At 39.4% G+C, this 21,200-nt stretch overlaps 1 protein-coding gene across 1 annotated transcript; it reads right to left on the reverse strand.

The window, feature by feature from the left end:
* Positions 1-2,695: 2,695 nt before the first annotated feature.
* LOC114654318 (thioredoxin-like) lies at positions 2,696-11,946 on the reverse strand. The gene is made up of 5 exons (XM_028804784.2): positions 11,781-11,946; positions 7,205-7,309; positions 6,886-6,945; positions 3,492-3,557; positions 2,696-2,857 (listed from the first exon to the last, which is right to left on the reverse strand). Exons 1-5 carry the CDS (start codon positions 11,802-11,804, stop codon positions 2,789-2,791), a joined length of 324 nt encoding a protein of 107 aa, XP_028660617.1. The 5' UTR covers positions 11,805-11,946; the 3' UTR covers positions 2,696-2,788.
* Positions 11,947-21,200: the final 9,254 nt, after the last annotated feature.

Consider the following 21,200-nt stretch of genomic DNA (forward strand, 5'->3'; position numbering starts at 1 on the left):
TCAATATTCAAAGAGGGGTTAAACTTTCAACCAAAAACAACTTCAAATGAAAAGTCATAAAGCCTATTTTAGAAGAAACTGAAACTGGACCATAAGCTGAATTAACTGAAAGTGATGACAATGCACAGATACACACAGGAGTGTATAACAGAACCCCCGTGAAATACCTGGTTAATTCGGGCAGGTGAAGCTTCATCATGATGAGATGGTACCTGCATGGCAAGAAGTCACAATGACCGTGATCAAGTGCAAGGACAAGAAAGACATTAGTTCCCCAAGCACGGTTCACAATACTGCAGCTGTCATTTGTGTCTGGGGAAATGTGGAAGTCACTTAGCCTTGTACTGTGGTATCCTACAATAACACAACGGGCATGTCGGTTATGTGTTTCAGGCACAACACTCTCATACTCAAGCAACATTTATGAAACACTAGTAACAAAAGCCTGTGGTGGGTTGGCACCCTGCCCGGGATTGGTTCCTGACTTGTGCCCTGTGTTGGCTGGGATTGGCTCCAGCAGACCCCCGTGACCCTGTGTTCGGATTCAGCGGTTTGGAAAATGGATGGATGGATAGTAACAAAAGTGCCCAAAGAAACATGCTTCCACTGTACAGATGACACGGTCAAGCTATGGGTTGGTGACTGTTTCAAAACGTATCACAGGAAGAACATGTGCATTCAGGACAGCAGTGGACACAAGACAGAACACTTCCTAGAGCACTTATGATGTTTTGGTATTTACAGGTTTGTTACGCACACTTTTCTCTTGTTGAATGAACATTTTGGCTTGTTTTTCTGGGGGTAAACATAATGCTAAGGAGGTTAAGCATCACAATTACTTGCATGAAATGCACCTAATTAGGAGTTCCATGTTTCCAAGCCACAAGTTATTTTTTCAGTTTCTGCAATGTTCCACCATGAATTAATGTGTAAACAAAATTCGAACATCCATAAAATGACAAGTATGGACAGCTGTTTCATAAAAATCATGCACACAAAATGAGTCAAAAGTCCAAACATTTAAGATGCCCAAATATTGGGACTGATTTAGCGAATACCACCTTACATTCCACCAGTTGGTATGTATCTGTGCAAACATTGCTACACCATCTTCAATTACATTTGAGCGTTTGCTCATATGAGCATATGCTCCATTTGATTCTAACATGTTTGAAGTTTAAAAATACATTGAATGGTGAAACCCATTTATTAGTTATATGATGTTTAGTGGTTATGTACCTGCACCAGTGCACACACTATGCAAGCATTCTGAGAGGCATAAACTGACAATTTATGTGTTCACTCCCCCCACCCCTACCCCCCCCAAACTCCTGTTAAGCATTAAGTAATCTATACTAATAAAAGGCAAAGCCCTCACTGACTGACTGACTCACTCATCACTAATTCTCCAACTTCCCGTGTAGGTAGAAGTCTGAAATTTGGCAGGCTCATTCCTTACAGCTTACTTACAAAAGTTAAGCAGGTTTCATTTCGAAATTCTACACGTAATGGTCATAACTGGAACCTGTTTTTTGTCCATATACTCTAATGGAGGAGGTGGAGTCACGTATCGCGTCATCACATTTTACGCCTCCTACGTAATCACGTGAAGTGAAAACAAGGAAGAGATTTACAGCACGAGTCAAATGCGGGGAACGAAGGTAAATGACATTAATTGTTGAGTGTCTTTTAATACTGTGTAACTGTTGAGTGTCTTTTAATACTTTGCAAGCATACATATTAACAGATGTGCAATTAAACGTGTGCATTTACGGGGTGATTTCTGAGGCTTAAAGCTCGAAGTGATCACTCGAGTGAAGGCAGCTTCACAAAAAAAACAGATCCTTAACAAACTGTTATTGGTATATTTTACCTCAATTTTAAAAGGTTTTCTTTTCTTCTTAATAAAAATTAAAAGCAGAACTTCGCCGATGCGAACCGTGGGGATTTCAGCGACTGACGCATACAGACATATTCATGAGTGCAGGTACTTTGGAAAGAAAGCACCGTGTAAACCTAAAGTTTAAATTAAGTTCATAGACCTTTGATTTGAGGCAAGATTGCTTGTCTCCTGTACAACTATAAGTTGCATTCTCAAGAGTGTGCTTGCACAGCTTGGTCATATTACAACCGGAGTGCTGAACTGACAACGTGATATACAAACAGAACAATCGTAAAAACAGGATTAAATAAAAAGGATGCTTCCGTTGGCAAAGCAACGAAAAAGGAAGACCTTATATGACGTTCGTTTATAAAACAGCGGAGAGGCTGTGTGAATTCAGCTTCACAAAAAAACAGATCCTTAACAAACTGTTATTGGTATATTTTACCTCAATTTTAAAAGGTTTTCTTTTCTTCTTAATAAAAATTTAAAAGCAGTACTTCGCCGCTGCAAAGCACGGGGATGTATATATAGATAGATACAGATATAGATAGATAGATAGATGTGTATGTATGTAGATATGTATATATATATGTATGTATGTGTATATATGTGTGTATATGTATGTGTATATATATGTTGATATATGTATATATGTGGATGTGTATATATGTATATATGTAGATGTGTATATGTAGGTAAGTATATATGTTTATGTATATACATGTTTACATAACCTCTTTAACACACTACTTCTCCGCTGCGAAGCGCGGGTATTTTGCTAGTCTGTACATAAATACATAAAGAAACAAGTCCGATAACACTTTTATTTATGTTTTGCATCAAATACATACAAAAATTTAAACAATTTTCTTTTTCCTCCCCACAGAAGTTCTCTCACTGGTATTACTGAGTTTTGTGTTTCACAATATATTTTACTAGGTTTTCAGAATTTGCTCCAGAAAAAGAATCCACCTGTGCAAAACAAAACAAAACAAAACAGTTCAAAAAGTATATAATCCAGAAAGCCCTCAACTTAAACATTCATAGGAGTGCAGTGTTTCCTCAGATTTAACTTCATCTACATTTTCATGTGGGATGTTCCCCCCCAGGTATCCCTGATGCGAGAATGAGTGGAGGAGAGTGCCTCGCTGTGCACTAGTGTCTCCATCTGCTGCAAATATTTGACTTATGGGATGGAACAGGAAGAGTGAAATTTGATCACATGCATGTATAAATCGCTTTCAGTTATAAAGTTTAAAACATTTCTAATCCAGTAGAAATTCTGGGAAATGCTTGGGTCACTAAGGCATATGAAACATGCAGTGCCACCTCGTGGTATAAAGACTTGCAGCACTATATCCATCTATTAACCTGCCTTGCCCAGTTTTGGATTGTGGAGGTTTGGAAATTCACTGGGACCTCAGTCACATCATCATTAGTTCTAAGATTACAGTATTTGACGCATTTCTTAATATTTGCTGTAGGTTAACATTTTACTTATGGGAAACGTAACACTGTTCATCATAGCAATATTTATAATATAGAATTAGATCCACTAAATGGAATACTTCTAATTGAAGAGAATTGGGGGTGGGGGAAATCTTACCTTACTTCCATTTCTAAAGAAAACAAATGTAGGCATGGCACTGATTTCACAGTTTTGGGCAACATCCTAAAAACACAAAATTAAACTTGATTAAAACATGTATCACTCATTTTACTTATTGTCTCTAATAATTTGAAGAAACTACAAAGTATTTGTTAAATGAGAATGTGAGATTTTAATCAAAGAACTGGGTCCAGTTTCAATGTTTTGAACTATGAATCGTCTTACATTAGATGGAGACGTCAAAGTAATCTGCATATTCAAATTTTAAAGCATAAAACCAGGTTCATTTACGTATGTTAATTTATTTGTAAAACAAATCATACGGTGGTGAGCGGGATGTAGCTATAAACATAAAAGACAGGTGCACTGATAATGTAAAAAAGGCTTGGCTCAAAGCCTGGAGTATTGATGTTGATTAATTCTGCGATTTGTGTTTCAATAGCCCGGTGGTGAAGGATGTTCACACACACACACACACTTTCACCACCACTGTATTCTTTAACATTTAAATTATGTTATCTGTCCTCGTATCCCAAAAGACACATCAGGCTCGGTTAACAAGAGATTCTAACATAAAGAAACAAATCCGACAACACTTTTATTTACGTTTTGCATTAAATACATACAAAAATTTAAACAATTCTCTTTTTCCTATGGGAGCGTTTGTGTTCTGACAGACTGACGTCTATCCAAGTGCGGTTCCTGCCTTTCTCCCAGTGCTGCCCAGAGGTTCATGAATTGGGTGAAGGTTGCCACTGCTAAATTTTGCACAAACCAAAGGAATATAAATTCTATAGTAATAAGAGAACAGTGACAAAATATGGAACAAAATGTAAACTTCTAACAGCATATTTAAGCTTTCTAATTTTATTTTCTTACACCTGCAATACAGTTTAATGATTTGACACAGGAGGTGCTACACACCAGGACAATCTGGACAATCTACAACAGCCCGCCTTGTCATGGCCACAGCTTTTGTCAAAGCAGAGCAAGCCACAGCCCATAAAAACAAACACAGAACACAAATCTTTTGTTGACCAAAAGCCAGATAACACTGGTCTGAAGTGGAATACTTTTTGGCAATTTTGTCATTTTAAGGGGCCAGTGTACATATTCCTTAAAAAGTAGAAAATATAGATGTGCTTACAGCACACAAGGTTGGCAATCCTAGCTTTGGTTTAATAGACAGGGTAAAACTCTAGGGGGTCTTCCTCAATGTAATTGTGAAGTCAATGGCAGGCAATTCTGGGGAAAGATGGTCCTACTCCAGCTCCTCTACCATTTTCCTTTCCCTGCTTTATGAACTCTGCATACGTTCTGAACCACCAACCGTGCAAACAGCATTTTTTTTCCCTCCTGCTTCTGCATAATTAATTTTTACTGTTACAAACTTTAAATAGCTTAGAACTGTCCTAATATTTCCTTTATGTATACAGTGATCCCTCGCTATATCGCGCTTCGCCTTTCGCGGCTTCACTCCATCGCGGATTTTATATGTAAGCATATTTAAATATATATCGCGGATTTTTCGCTGCTTTGCGGATTTCTGAGGACAATGGGTCTTTTAATTTCTGGTACATGCTTCCTCAGTTGGTTTGCCCAGTTGATTTCATACAAGGGACGCTATTGGCAGATGGCTGAGAAGCTATCCAGCTTACTTTCTCTCTCTCTCTCTCTCTCTTGCGCTGACGTAGGGGGGTGTGAGCAGGGGGGCTGTGTGCAGCTGCTTCCTGAAGGACAGGCTGCACGGAGCTTCGCATACTTAAAAGCTCAAAGGGCACGTATTGATTTTTTTTATCTGTCTCTCGCTATCTCTCTCTCTCTGTCTCTTCCTGCTCCTGACAGAGGGGGTGTGAGCTGCCGCCTTCAACAGCTTTGTACCGGCGGTGCTTCGCATACTTAAAAGCCAAAAAGCCGTATTGATTTTTTTTTTGACTGCTTGCTTTGCACTCCTTTGAAAAGGAAGATATGTTTGCATTCTTTTAATTGTGAGACAGAACTGTCATCTCTGTCTTGTCATGGAGCACAGTTTAAACTTTAAAAAGAGACAAATGTTTGTTTGCAGTGTTTGAATAACTTCCTGTCTCTCTACAACCTCCTTGTTTCTGCGCAAATCTGTGACCCAAGCATGACATTCTAAAAATAACCATATAAACATATGGTTTCTACTTCGCGGATTTTCCTATTTCGCGGGTGGCTCTGGAACGCAACCCCCGCGATGGAGGAGGGATTACTGTATGTAATACTAATTTCTACATCATGGACCCACAGCTTGTCATACAGTCAACCTTGAATCCACAATTACAATAATAGAAAATCATTTGCAAGGTTTAAGAAAATCAAGATTTGTACATTTAAAATTAAATTCTTGATTGTCATGTGTACAAGTACCATGTACAATGAAATGCTTGCTTGCATGTGCCCCCGCAGATAGTGAACATAAAACAAAAAACACACAATAAATAAACAAATATAAATAAGTAAAATAAAAAGTAAAAGCATCCTATGTTAAAATTTTATCTTGTGTTAGTATAACTAATATAAAACAACTCCCATAAATATACTACAAAACTGTGCATGGCTACATTTCAAGCTAACATACAACTATGTCATCACCCAGAATTCTTTAGCTAACAAATCTTTTCTAAAGAAGTAACGTTTTAATGAATAATGATGACCCTTCTGATAAGGTGCAGCCTGCATAATGCCATACCAGCTTTTATAACTCTTGTTGTGCCCTTTGCACTTCACCCTATCGGCTGACACCCCCTACCACCAAAAATCAACTTCCTATTTACAATTACAATGCAGTAGGTAAAAACAGTATAAACAGATTTTTGCCTATAAATTTGGAATACTGGTTTTGTTTAGTAATTTAACATGAGGGTCACTACATCAAAACGTTAAAAAGAAAAAAGCTAGTATCTCTTACAGTTACACAAACAATATCTGCCATGCAAAAACGCTACAATCACAAACATGTGCATTTTCATGTCACTACAAAGAGTGCAGAGCCTTTGGAAGAACACACCTCAACAAGCAAATCACGTGTCTCATCTTTTAATTTGAATTGACCTAAAAGCTTGCACATACTGTAGGTCGAACTAATGAAAAAGCACACTATATCAGGCAGAAGAACATTTAGGGGAAGGAAGAGGAAAGGAAGACTTGTCTAGATGTCAGAAGAGGGCTATGGATAACTCAAGAACAAGACAATTAATCTAGAAGAATGGAGCTTACAGATCATACAGAATCTAAAAAACCACTACTGTTGCAGTGGCCCGACATTCTCATTATGCTTTTTCTCTCCTTAAGATATTCATTTAAAGAAGGGCATATAAAAAGACCAACCAGATAAGGACTACAAAAATGTAACTGAAGCGGTACTCACCTCAGCCTCATCCACATCAACTTTAAGAAACACTACATCCGGGTATTGGCCAGGAAGACTCTGTGAACATAGCAAAAAAAAAAAAAGTTTAAGACAGCTGGACATTTAAATAAAAAAATAGCAAATTAAACTTAATCATATACTAATTGGTCTTATATTCCATTTTGTATTGCACTGTATACAAAATTGTGGTGAGACTTACTATAGACATGGATTTATTTTGCATTCCTGTATGAAGATTACAAGACTGCACTTGGCAAATTATAAAATCATTTGTTACATTAGATGGATAAAATCTGGCTGGAAAGCCTTCACTCACGTCATAAAATGGCGCTATTTGTCTACAGGGACCACACCACGTCGCTGAGAAATCAATGACTACAAGCTTATCTGTAGCATTCTTCAGTTCATTCTGAAATTCAGTCTGTAAAGAAAACACATTTGGAAATATATTTATTTGTACATTTAAAAAAAATCTACACAAGTTTACATCTAATCCAAGTAGGCTGCTGCAATGTAAAAAGCCTTGTAATTGTGCAAACTAATCCAGTATTCTATGAAGATCGATGCAACCTCTAGCATTTCAATCACTGTTCTCAACAAGGCACCATTTAAAATTAACCAATTGGATACCTAGTGTTACAACTGGATATCCTCACACAAAGAAAGCAATACATGCAATAGAATGTAGCAAACAAACACTATTAAATAGTTCCCATCAATTCCAGTCTTGAACTCTGCTTCATCCAATTAGTGATTGCAGCGGTCATCATATTGCACCGAAAACAATCAACTCTAGAATGCCAGTACATTGCATGACATCCATACTTACACAGAGCCAATTTTTTTAAATTTAACCTATGAATATGCTTGTTTAAGTATTAGTAGAAATACATGTTGGAGTCTTGCCTTGCAGTTAGGAGACCTGAGTTTACTTCCTGGGTCCTCCCTGTGTGGAGTTTGAGTGTTCTCCCCGAGTCTGCGTGGGTTTCCTCCCACAGTCCAAAGACATGCTGGTTAGGTGCATTAGCGATTCTAAATTGTCTCTAGTGTGTGCGTGTGTGGGCGCGCCCTGTGGTGGGCTGGCAGGGTTTGTTTCCTGCCTTCCGCCCTGTTGACTGGGATTGGCTCCAGCAGATCCCCGTGACCCTGTAGTTAGGATACAGCGAGTTGGATAATGGATGGATGGATGTATGTTGGAGTCTATGGTGCAGTTTATATGCAGTACAAAGGGTACAGTACAGATAACAGTAACATTTTCACTATATCTAAATCTGCCTGTATACTCGCAGACACATGATCATATCATATACAAATATAAATGAAACCTACTCCAAAGAGGTAGCATGGGTCCAACGCAAGGCAATTCATGTTTCAAAACTGGGTCCAGCTGATGTTAATATTTAGTGTTTTGGGTTTTATTTTTTTAAGATATAATACAACTTGAATTTGAGCCATTTATTAGTGTATGCTAAATGGCTTAAAAAATAAACAGTTTAACAGTCTCTTTCACATTTTAACAGCTTTATAGCTAAAACCATGTGGTTTTATTTGCAGGGAGTGTTCCACCATCCTAGTATGAAGCAAATTTAATGTTACTAATTTACCGTTCCACAAAAGTTCAGCCACTTGGCATTCAAACAAAGCACAGCAATCATGACTGCTTTACATTGGATAAATTTTCAATCGGGAAGGGAAGAACCATCTTGCACAGCAACATAATCCACATTTTGCCTCAAATGATTATTAGAATTTTGCAAAATGCTACAGCATTGTGCAAATCCTGAAGATGCCCATTAAGTATGGGTTTCTGTTCCCAACACTCCCGTTTTCTGCACACCTCCCAAAACCATGCATCTTTTGTTAACTGGAACTGCAGGAGCTGAAAGTGTGCTCTGCCATGTACTGGCATGCCTCGTCCAGGGGTGGCTCCTACCCTCTGTTTAATTAAAAGCTCCTGTTCATGCACCACTAATTGGACAGGAGAAAGAAAAGAAAACCACATTGAATTCCTGGTGGGTCAGTGGTGCATATGTTAGTACTTCTATTTCTGGGATCTAGGGCCCAAAACTTGACTCTTGTGCCAGGTACTTTTTTGTGCGAATCTGCACATTCTTTGCAATTTTTCTTTTTAATGAATGCTATTTGTATGTGATGTGTTCTGTTATAAGCAACTCAAATCTACTAAGTCAAATTCCTGTACATTAAGTACTGGCGAATGAATAAAAGTGATTCTGATTCTCACCGTGTGTGTGGCCTTCCCAGTTTTTACTTCCACATCAAAAAGACATGCATTTCAGAGTAAAAGTGGAGATACAGTATATCTATATTTCTGAAGACTGACACTGTATCCAGGGTTAATTCCTTCTTAGCAATCAATGTTGGCAGAGTGGGCTCTTGCTCCCTCAACCCTGAAGCAGAATATGCTGATAATGAGAATATGATTTTAAAAATACTGATGAAAACGACAAACCAGACTGAGCATAACAGTTACATGTACATTAAAACATAATTACAGACAGAGGAGCCGGTAACAATTTTAAATTAACATGATCCCCCTGCTTTGACCCTATAAGATTAATGGGCTTATTAAAATAAATAAAAAAGGTGACCTTATTTAAAAAACACATGCCCGTACAGGTGACAAGATCCACTTTTTTTTTTTTAATATCTTTATTGTATACCAACAGCAATACAAATGTTATTGTGTTCACATAAATTGCCGATGAATGCTTCTAATCCACTCCAGGGTTTTTTTTTTTGGTTTGGTTTAGCACCTCCCGACTCACCCACTTGTGATATACCGTTCAATTCTGATGACTTATGTAAAACAGGCTTTTTGGGGTTTTCCATTCCCAACTTTTGCTCTCTAGATCTTAAAAAACTAAACTCATTTTTAGATGAATTCTGGACCATATTTCATGCAAGAAATTACATTGTTATGATAAAAAGTAAAACAGACATCCTTAGTGAAAACGATTACAAGAACTTGAAGTTGCGCATGCTGCATCAATAATCCCTGGTGTTTACCTACTAATGGGGTAGAAGGGGTCAACGTTTTCATACAACTTCAAAAGAATGAGGATACAGGTACATGAATTGTCATTTTATAATATTTCATGGATGCTGATCACAAATGAGATTTTTGATATGCTATTCTTTACCAGTGGTTCAAGCCCTCTAACAGCCACTATCCTGAATGATAAAAATGACAAATTTCAAACAAACATATAGGGAATTGTTTTAAGACTATTTCAAGGTTAGCGATTATGATGTTAATTTTTTGGATCCTTTAGAAATTGGGATATAGCTATCTATGGATCTCTATCAGAGGGTTAAAAAAAATGAAAATTTCTATTAAATAATGAAAACATTTAGACTCAAACTGAAGCACACATTTTTAATATTTCAAAATTATCTGATACAACTATTTTTGTTTATTACTTCTGTGAAGTAAATCGTTATTACATTTTTTGTGAACACCTTGAATTAGGGTGGCTTATACAAAAAAAAAAAACCACACTTTATGCAACAGTACCATAAGGAATACTGTATAAAAAGTACACAGAAGCATAAGCAGAAGGCTAGGGAAATATCAAACTATAAAACAAAGAGCACTACTGAAGATGTACAGATTTAAATTAAGTCTTGTCACTTTTCAGTTTTTTCCTTAACACACATGATGAATCGATAACTAGACTGTAATTTGAAACTTAATTATCTTTGCGGCAAAAGAATTTTGCAAGAAGCATGAGGTTTTGTTACTTTCTTTTGACTTTTTCCATGTAACAGGCCAGACCATTGGTATCATTTACTTTTTTTTTTTTTTTCAAAAAATCCCTCATTAAAGCAAACCAAATGATTTTGGGACGTATGCATTTATAAATATATGATCAAAAATTAATTAGTTTCACCATAAAACCTGCTGCCACTTAATGTTTGAGGTCAATGTCGCTAGTAAACTGTTGCATGGGTGTCACTTATGAATTACTTTATATGAAGCTTCTCCCTGTTCCGAGTTGTTTGCGGTCTTTCCTAATCCGTTCCCCGCAGCGCACAGTTGCCCGAAGATCCTGAAAAAATATGACCAACAAAATAACTGACTGTTGACTTGCCACCGCCGAATGATTCCTCGACACTCGTTATACAACTTTAAGACATATGGCAATTAGGGCGGATCCCTTATTGAAACGGATTGAAATTTGCACTCAATTGCCGCCTGTGTTAAGACTTTTAACACACCGTGACGTATATTTCTACACAACCCAAACGATCAAGGGTGTGATAAAAACGACACTGTAAGATTACATCCGAAGGTCAAAATGAAGACAGAATTTGTGAAATTAGCAGAAAAATATTCCACGTGACAGCAGCGCGTGTCCGCCAGTGGCGGGTGCGAGCGCGAGTGGCCGAGTTCGGCGCGCTCAGATAGGCTCCAGCCCGCCACCCAGTGAGTAGATAAAAAAGCGCCAATGCGTTGCTGTTAAGAGAACAGCCAGGAGGTAGGCTTCTCTGACGCCGCATCACCTCTGTGCGAATGAAAGAAAAAAAGATTAAAACTCTCGCCATTCAGTCTGTTCGACTTTTTCTAAATTTAAGCTGCACACTTTTAGTTAATTACCCATTAATTCCACTTACTTCTACCCAAACGCAATTCACCCAGCGCGTGGATACTGCATTTCGCACTTTAGTCGAGTCGATCGTGTAACCGGCACCCAGCGCAGTTCACGGGAGCAGGAATCTGCGTGATTCGTAATATGATATACAAATACGTACGTTTGATGTAATCAAGGGCAAACAAGTTTGTAGGTGAAATTAAAAAAATGAAAACTTTATCAATGTTTCGTACGTTGCAACAACCCGCGGCCATTCAAATATAAACTTATCCAACTTACCATATTTTTGATCTCTCTAACCATCTTGCCTTATTGTTACGTGAAACCTTAAATAAAAAGGGATGGAAGAAGAAGCCTTAAGAGCCGTATATACACCACCCAACCAGCTGCTATCGTCGCCCGCTTTTAAGGGACTTTACTTGAAAGGGGTGGAACTCCTCCCTTAACTATGTAGGGGAGGGATATGTCGATTTCTAGTCTTTAAAAAACGCCTCCTGTACGGTGACGTCACACTCTGCGCAGCTCATAGTCCGTTAAATGTATTGCCAGTATATGTTACTGTACTAAATGTTCTGCGCAGCTCATAGTCCGATAAATTCATTGCTAGTATATTTTACTATACTAGATGTTCATACGAAATAAACTAAACACCATTTTCCTTAGGGATGAAGCTCCCGTGAAGGGATGCGTGTCAAGTGGTGTCATCGAAAGTAGCCGCGGCTGCGCAGATCTCACGCGAGTCACAATAGTAGGGCAGGCGTTTTCGCAGCACAAATGGTTTCGACAGGACCGACTGCGCGATGCATAAGACGGAGTCATTTGTTGCCGAGGAGTCACATGTCAAAAGTATGCGCACACCTTTGTTTCCAAAAGTAGAAATTATTCTTTTTTTAATTTTTTTGCACATGTATATACACAAAATAGGATTCTAAATTATTTAAATGACTGCAAGCGAACAATAAATGGAAGTCTGATTTTTGCGAGATTTGGTTCATTTTCAATGCATATTCAGAATTTTTTCCTGAGTCATGGTGACACTGTGAGGAAGTCTGCTCATTAATATTAACTTTTGTGTAATATAATAGTGGTGACATCGATCCGGAGTTTACTCTTCCCATAAATGGTCATGCAGAAAGCTCAATATGCATTGTTTTGACAACGGCATCAAATGTTTTTACTGACACCGGGACAAAATTAAAGGGAGAGATGAGTGGAATTCACTCTTTAAAATGGTTTGACTTGTGACGTAATGTTAGAACAGGACAACATGCAGGGCCGGATTTTCCTATAGGCTAACTAGGCTTCAGCCTAGGGCCTCAAGATCAAGAGGGGCCTACATTCAAATTGTTAGCAAAATTTTTTTGTCTCTCATGTAATTTACAAACTTAAAAATGGAAGGTGAAAGGGCCTCATAAGTGGAATAGCCTAGGGCCTCTTTTCATATAAATCCGGCCCTGACAACATGACATGGGTTTTACAGTGAGGCATATGTTAGACTTTCCTGATAAGAAATGAGGAGATGTATGAGAGAGAAGGGAATACCAGAATAGTATATAAGGGTAGTTAAAGGATATATACGAGAGTGCCCACATAAAAAAGAGAAATAGTGTTGGAATTACAGAAGTAACAGTTAAAAGTTGGGTTACATGAAGGATCATCATTAGATCCGTACCTGTACTGTAATAGATTTTATTGTTAGGGGGATAGCCCCATGGTATATGCTGTTTGCAGATGACATCGAGCAAGGTGGCACCACTAATAATATTGTGGAAAGGAAACTGGAGCAGTGGAGAAGAGCTATGAAGGATTTAAAAGAGCCTAAATCTATTAGGTCAGCACCAATGAGTACCACACAGAGCTACTGTATATATATTGTCATGTCTGAGCTGCAAAAGACAGGCAGGAGGGGACTGAGTGAAAAAAACTTTTATTTTGGCATTTGCAGGAACAGCACTCAACCTTTATTCAACAATATTGCGTTATTTCAAATGCACAGCAAAATGGACAACTTCCTAGTTGTCTCCATTACAGCAACTCCAGTTCTTGAGTTTAAAAGAACTCATAGCTGCCCCTCTATGAGAGAACTCAATTATAGATCAAGAGGTGCAGCAGAGGCAGTCTACACAGGACAAAAGGTGAGTGAACTGGCTTTAAAGACTTGCAGTAAAGTGTATGACTGCTTTATGCAGTATGCGACAACTGCCATTCTGAGGCTGTGCTTCTTTTACATTAGAGTGCTGTATAAAGACAGTGTTTTCTGTGTGGCTGAAGCTGTGCTAGGGGACGGTGCGCAATATGAATTGTCACAAAAATATACAGTATACTGTTCTGTATATGGAGAGAGAGAAAGACAAAGAGAGAGAGAGAAACATAAAAAGTTATTTCCAAACAGAAAAGAAGGTGAGAGCCACAACATGTTGACTGTAAGGACTTGTCCGGCAAGCAAGCAGTTAACAGGGCCAGACATGAGTATGTCTTAGATTCAGATGGCTAAAATGCCATTAGAAAGTAGAGAGTTCAAACACAGGCCCACAACTGACCTGTGGCCAGTCTCTGCTTGCTGCACCATCATATTTCAAATGCAGGAGTAGCAGGTTTGGCTGGCCTTATCTCCAAGTTTCATCATCACTGAGTGACCAGAAACTCTGCAACTGCACACCCCTGACGTCTTGCCATGCCTCACACACACACCAGTCATCAGGCACTACCTAGCAATCAGACAGTGGAAGAACCTGCCAAACCGGTAACTTGCTGCGAGGTGATCACCTCATGCAATTACAATTTGTTTAAAACTACTATGAACTGTTTGAATCTCTGACATATGTCATAGATACCACGCTATGCAAAAACAGCATCCTTCAATTGTACCTGTCCCTGTGGGAATTCTATGTTAAACAAAAAGTCAAGTCATGTAAAAAAAAAGAAATGGCACCAATATAACAGAGTAAAAGAAGGAGAAGGGCCTGCCAAAGTCAAGAGGGAAAGTAAAGAAACCATACTGAAGCTAGAGGACATCTCCTTACACTACATCTAAAAATCAAATGGGTGATAAACAGTACATAATCAGAATAACACATTTCATTTATACAGAGCTTTTCTCATATTTAAATCATTTAATAAACAAACCAGGGAATGACCTGAATAGACGGAAAACATCCAATAAACAACACAGGCCATAATTTAATTCCCAGTTGGGAGTTCCTCTATTCACATGGGATTCTCCCCTCATAACATCATTTAACAGCATTCCCAAACTAGTTTAATCTCAGTCTTGCCAAAACTGGAACAAGTCAGAAACCAGTCCTGGAGGGGCGAGTAGTTTATTCAGGGGGTCCTTTTATACACACATCAACACCGGGCCAATTTAGAACTGGTAATTAATCCGACACCAACGTCTATCAAGATGTGTTAGGAAAACTAAGATATCAGGATCACACCCCCTATGGAGATTCTGAGAATGTGTAAACTTCACAGCAAAAGAGACCTGGAACAGGATTCAAACCCAAGATGCTAGATTCACGAGGCAGCAGTGCTAATGTCTGCACCCTCATGCTTTCCCAGTCTGAAGACATGCTGTTAAATTCATAGATAACCTTTAACTGCTCTTGTGGCCCACACTTCTTATGCTTGGGTTTGGCCCTAAAGTCATAATTTTCATAAAACTTGTATTCAAATCCTGAAATGTTTCATATAAATCATGTAAATGTAACTTTGACTTTTTTCATTTTAAGTTGTGATAGAAGTGGGCAATGTCCTCTTTTTGCCACTTTCTAAAGATGAATTTATTTAAAAACAATATTTTTTCCAAAATTCCTATACTTTGTTTCACAGTGATCCTGTCTACATACTCGAAATGCACATACAGTACTGTAGTTCAATGCTACTAACAGATGCTGATTCATACTGGCTCAGCATTTGCAGTACTGAGATTTAACCAAATCAGTCTGCTTCTTTAAAATAGATAGTTACTGCTAAAACAGTTGTTAATTTTTTTATACAACAAATTTGTTATCCGAAGCACTTTCTCATTATAATGCACATTTCTTATTTAAAAAAAAAAAACACTTAGCAAGTTGCCTGTGTGAGTGTGCGTGTTTAACTGAGAATCCTGCTGTTGTCATCTATGCACTCTAAGTCGCCACCTGCTTGCCTTCTCCATTACTCTTGTGCAGTGGCTGTATATATTCCTAAGTACTGTGTAATCATTTGCTAAATGGTCCCTAAAGGAGAGGATGCAATGATACAGAGCATTGCTGCATCCACCACATGACAAACCCCCTCAGGATCCCAAATTAGGACCTGAGTGCAGCACCAGACTAGTTTGACTGGAATGGAACAGTGAGAGGTGTTTTTATACAGTGGTTAGAGTGCCAACCCTGCCACCAACCCCCAAGTTTTTCCCTATATGTTGGAGGACCTGCTTGCAGGTCTTTGTACGTAGGATGGGGCAATTGCTGGTTAAGGGCCTTTCTCAAGGGCCCAACGGAGTGGAATCACTTCTGGCTTTTATCAGATTCAATTGTAAAGAGTGTAAGGACAGTGCAGTACCTTTTTTATACATTTTATATTTTGCCATGGGATGAGTCTAATGTACTCTGTTGGCCTCTCCACATTACAATGGTGAAGACCTGGTTTCTGTCTCAGACCCCAAACGTAGGCTAATGTGCAGAAACATTACAATTAATGACCTCATTAACAATTTCTTAATAATAATAGGTATTTGATGAATGAACTGTTTTATATAATGGTGTAATCGGAGTTGATGGTTTGGGATTTGAATTAGTTTGGGATTTTGTGATAGGCCAGGAATGTTTTTTATTTGTCCCATTGTGGTCCAGTCCTACATAGGATGATGAAGGCAGAATAGATAGCTCATCTGATGTCACCAGTAAGCAATCCACTTGCATTGTTTAAAAACTGCTTGACCGAGACTGGGGAAGTTCTCCTTTTAGCTTAGGCTGATAAGACACTGCATCTGAGTACCTTCATGGCTGGCCACCAGCAGTTACTACAATACAGATCAATCACCTAAGATGGTTCATGGCATGAGTTCAAGGCAGTACACCATGGATTTTGATTTTTGATTTTTTTATTATAATTTGTTTTTAATATGATCACTATAGTGTTGTAGTGGTTAGTACTGCTCACCACTACATGAGAGTTCTTGGATCAAATAAGTGTCTGGTCACTGTTTCTGTGGAATTTACATGTTCATCCCATAACTCCTTGTCTGATTTTCTAATACATACCAAAGCTGTGCAGATCACATTGACTGGAAATGGTTGTTACAAAATAAGTAGAACTTCTAAAAATAACTAAACTAGAGCACAAGCTCATAATTTTATAAAATTGTTTCCTTGTCAAAAACAAACAAACAACTAAACACAAGGGCTTCCTCTGGGTGCTTAGGTTTCCTCCCACTGTCCAAAGACATGCATGTTAGGTGAATTAATGTTGTTAAACTGGCCTTGGTGTGGGTGTGGGTACGGATGTGTGTAGAACTGGTGCCCTGTCCAGGATTTGTTCCTACCATGCTCCCTATGCTCCCACAACCCTGCCCTGGATAAGTGAGTTAAGGAAGTGCGCAGGTAGATGGATAACAATAATAAAATCAGAAGATATGTCTAATGTGCTCTTGAGCGAGTCCCCCTTTCTAACACACAGTCCCTGAATGAGTCTTTATGATATAGCGGGACACTGACAATGGAATTGGTGGAGCAATTAAGGTGCCTGAATACTCCTAAGTCCTTTGAACGCACCAGGCATTGGACCCCAGATTCCTCCCATGATGAGTCTCAGATCTTATGTATTTTGTCTTCCTGCTCACCTTCCACTGACGGATTGTTAATAAGCATAGACTCATGTGAACTGGATTTAAAGATATGTGGAACAATGGATGGTATAATGAAGTGCATATGAAGGGTAATTTAAGTTACCAGATTGATCACATAAGGAACAATAATTAGGAGGAATTCCCCATGTTTTATCAAAAGATATTTATCTCCGGCTTCAAGTGTGAACAGGTTAAAATTTTTCCAAATCCTTTTAAACCTAGATCAATTTTCAGCCAGACCAAGAAGTGGTAAAATTCCAGAGAGGGCATGGCTCCTTAAACTGTAAACATACTCAGAGGGTGTGATTTTGGTGGATGTGTTCTAGTGAATATTCTGCTCAATTTTGGCTAGATGTTTGATTTAATACATTTCCAGACAGACTGAAAAGAATTCTCACTGCATCAAAAATACTTTTTCTAGTCTTGGATTCACCCACTCCGTCCTCTTCAGGATGACAGCCAGATGTTAGGTTGATTCTTGGATCAACTTTCCCAAACCCAGGAAATGAATTGGAGGCCTTAATTGAAAATATTTTTTCTTGAAAAGCCACATATTCGAAAAATATCCACTAGCTCCTGTGCTGTGGGAAGGGAAAAAAATGACTTACAGTCACCAAGATGGTGTGGCAGAACTAAAGCAAGTCAGAAAAGAGCTCATCAACAAATACAAACAGTGGGTTGCGTTTTCCACCTTGGACAGATGCTGCGGAGAACTGTGCAAATATTTTACATAGCGGGGAATAATGATGTGATAGAAGAAGCAACCGTAGAATTTGTCACAGCATGCATTTTTCCTGCATGCTTGTCTCTATCATGTTTTTGTTGGTGTATTCCAAAATGATATTCTACTTAAATGCCTTCTTCTCATGTCTTCTTCTCATGGGTAACAAAATTCATCCATCCATCCATTATCCAACCCACTGTATCATAACTACAGGGTCACGGGGGTTTGCCGGAGCCAATCCCAGCCAACACAGGGCACAAGGCAGGAAACAAACCCTGAGCAGGGCACAAACCCACTGCAGGGCACACACCAAGCACACACTAGGGACAATTTCGGATCGCCAATGCACCTAACCTGCATGTCTTTGGACTGTGGGAGGAAACCAGAGCACCCAGAGGAAACCCATGCAGACACAGGGAGAACATGCAAACTCCACGCAGGGAGGACCCAGGAAGTGAATGCAGGTCTCCTAACTGCAAGGCAGCAGCGCTACCACTGCGCCACCGTGCTGCCCGTAACAAAATTCATCATTCAAAATATTTCTTCCTCTACAGTGCATTAAACAATTCAAGGAATCTGGAGGAATTGCAGGGTGTAAAGGGCAAGGGTGCAAGACTAAGTTGAACATCCCAACTTACCGTCCCAACTTTTTTTGGAATGTGTTGCAGGCCTGAAATGTAGGAATGGACATATATTAACAAATGAAATTAAGTTGACCAGACAAGACATGAAATATCTTGGGCTCATGCTGTCTGCAAACTTGATAATCACTGTGGGTTCTTTTTATTTGCATTTTCCATACCATCCCAACTTTTTCTGATTTGTAGAAATACCACAATAAAAGCCTTAGTTTTCCTGCATTCACCTTTGTCTGTCTTCCAAGATTATCACAGTACTCTCTGCCATCACTGCTGTGTTTCTAATTCCTTGTTCTTGTTTCAGTTCACAGATGCACATCCCCAGTTTTAAGGCAAGACAAATAACTTCCCCAAAACACTCCCCAGTATCATGACTTGCTTCTTCATCCTTAATCTCTTTGTTATGAATTAGCAAAATTAAACTCGTTTGGTTTCACCCTGCGACAGCAGCTAAAATCTTTAGGTAAAGTCTTAAAGGTAACACTGTATTGCCTAATGAACGTTGTGGCACCCGGCTGGGGTTCATGCCTGGCTGGGATGCCCAGGAGGACCGGAGGAGGGCTTGTGCCTCCTCCAGAACACAAGGGGGCGACTGCCCTGGTTCTATTGGGGGCCACCTGTACAGAGCTTGGAAGCTCAACCCTGTAGGGGCCCGTGGTCACCGCCACCGATGCCTTGGGAGCCCTGGACCTCAGCACTTCCACCACACCCAGAGGTGCTGGGGGGAAGAGGATTGGGGACACCCGGAGGACTACCGGGTACACAGCCAGAGCTTCCGCCACACAGGGGTGTGTCAATGGAGGCTCCTCGGGAAGCACCTGGAGTCCATCCGGGGGTTTATAAAAGGGACCGCCTCCCTCCATTCAATGGCAAGAGTCGGGTGGAAGTGTACAAAGCTCAGTGGAGAGGAGTGGAGGAGGACCAGAGACAGTGAAGGCATTGTGTTGTGTGGCCAGGACCGAAGGGGTGATTGGTGCTGCGGCACTGGGTATTGTGCACTTTAAATTACTGTAAATATTGTAAATAAACGTGTGTGGTGAAACCATCATGTCTACCTGTCTGTGTCTGGGCTGTTCCCCACAACGTATTCCTTTGTTTAAAATGTAACTGGTTTGAAGCCATAGATTTTGCCTTTGGTATATTAAAAATTGAGGTAAAATCTTGGAGAAAGTCTTCTAGATTATTAGAACACAGTTGGCCATAAACACAACAGGTAGAGGCTCATTTTATTGATTTACTAACTAATAATGAAATGTGGGGCGGCACGGTGGCACAATGGGTAGCGCTGCTGCCTTGCAGTTGGGAGATCTGGGGACCTGGGTTCGCTTCCCGGGTCCTCCCTGCGTGGAGTTTGCATGTTCTCCCCGTGTCTGTGTGGGTTTCCTCCCACAGTCCAAAGACATGCAGGTTAGGTGGTTTGGCGTTTCTAAATTGGCCCTAGTGTGTGCTTGGTGTATGGGTGTGTTTGTGTGTGTCCTGCGGTGGGTTGGCACCCTGCCCGGGATTGGTTCCTGCCTTGTGCCCTGTGTTGGCTGGGATTGGCTCCAGCAGACCCCCGTGACCCTGTGTTCGGATTCAGCGGGTTGGAAAATGGATGGATGGATGGATAATGAAATGTTGAAAGGTATTTTTGGATACTTAAATAATGAAGATGTAGGTCAAAAATGAACCTACAAGGAATTGGCTCCCCTGAGTGCAGCTCAGGGTGTGTATCACCAGCTCTTTAGAGGGCAAATAAGCTTCTAACCTCAGCACAGCTCCAATTCTAACTGCTGATCTGTGTTGGTAAGGTCAGCTGAGACGGTGGGCACCTGTAAGCTTTTTTATTTCTTTAGGAAAAAAACATGGAATTTCTATGACACACTTTTTTATAGGTCACAAAATTTGTAATTTCACTCAAGCTAAACCCTAATTAATTTTTTTTTATTTTATGAAAGTGATATTAAGCATAATAAAAGTCAGCCTGTTTGTTTTTTTAGGCACAGCTTGGACAAGTGAATGTGGGCATTAGCAATGGGTCACTGCTGTATACAATATGGCAGCGGTCATGAACAATACAGAACAAAATGGCAGCACCTATAAAAAATAAAAAAATAAATAAAAAAGGACAACGTAAGGCCATTTCAAATTAACTACAAAAATAACAATAACAAAAAAAACAAATCAGACGACATGTGTTCCTATTGTGATTGGTAGGTCGTAATGGTTCAGTGTGTTTAAGTCTTTCGCAGAGCACACACACAAAAATCAAGCTGTTTAAATTTAAATAGACAAAAAAGTATAAAAGAGGCAAAAAGAAACAAGTTTTTAAAGTAAGCAGATGGTCAATCAACACACAATAAAAAGATTGCCAGGATCTAGTCCATCTAGATCTTTTCTGCCCACGACCCAACCCTCACCATTTGTCTTGCAGGTGATGAGCCGACTAGATGTCTCCACATCACCATTTTGGGCTCAGCCTTGCCAGGTAATGTGGGTTACCTGACTCCCGGTAACCCTATCCA

The sequence above is a fragment of the Erpetoichthys calabaricus genome, chromosome 7, assembly GCF_900747795.2.
Source record: "Erpetoichthys calabaricus chromosome 7, fErpCal1.3, whole genome shotgun sequence".
In the NCBI taxonomy this organism is placed as follows: Eukaryota; Metazoa; Chordata; class Cladistia; order Polypteriformes; family Polypteridae; genus Erpetoichthys; species Erpetoichthys calabaricus.

Bases quoted from the DNA above. Each gene is read 5' to 3' on its own strand.
- LOC114654318 (XM_028804784.2), bottom strand. From the start codon at position 11,804: ATGGTTAGAGAGATCAAAAATATG. The intron at 6,946-7,204 runs GTGAGTGAAGGC...CTATGTTCACAG, and splicing joins AAATAGCGCCATTTTATGAC to AGTCTTCCTGGCCAATACCC. The intron at 3,558-6,885 runs GTGAGTACCGCT...TTGTGTTTTTAG, and splicing joins TTGATGTGGATGAGGCTGAG to GATGTTGCCCAAAACTGTGA.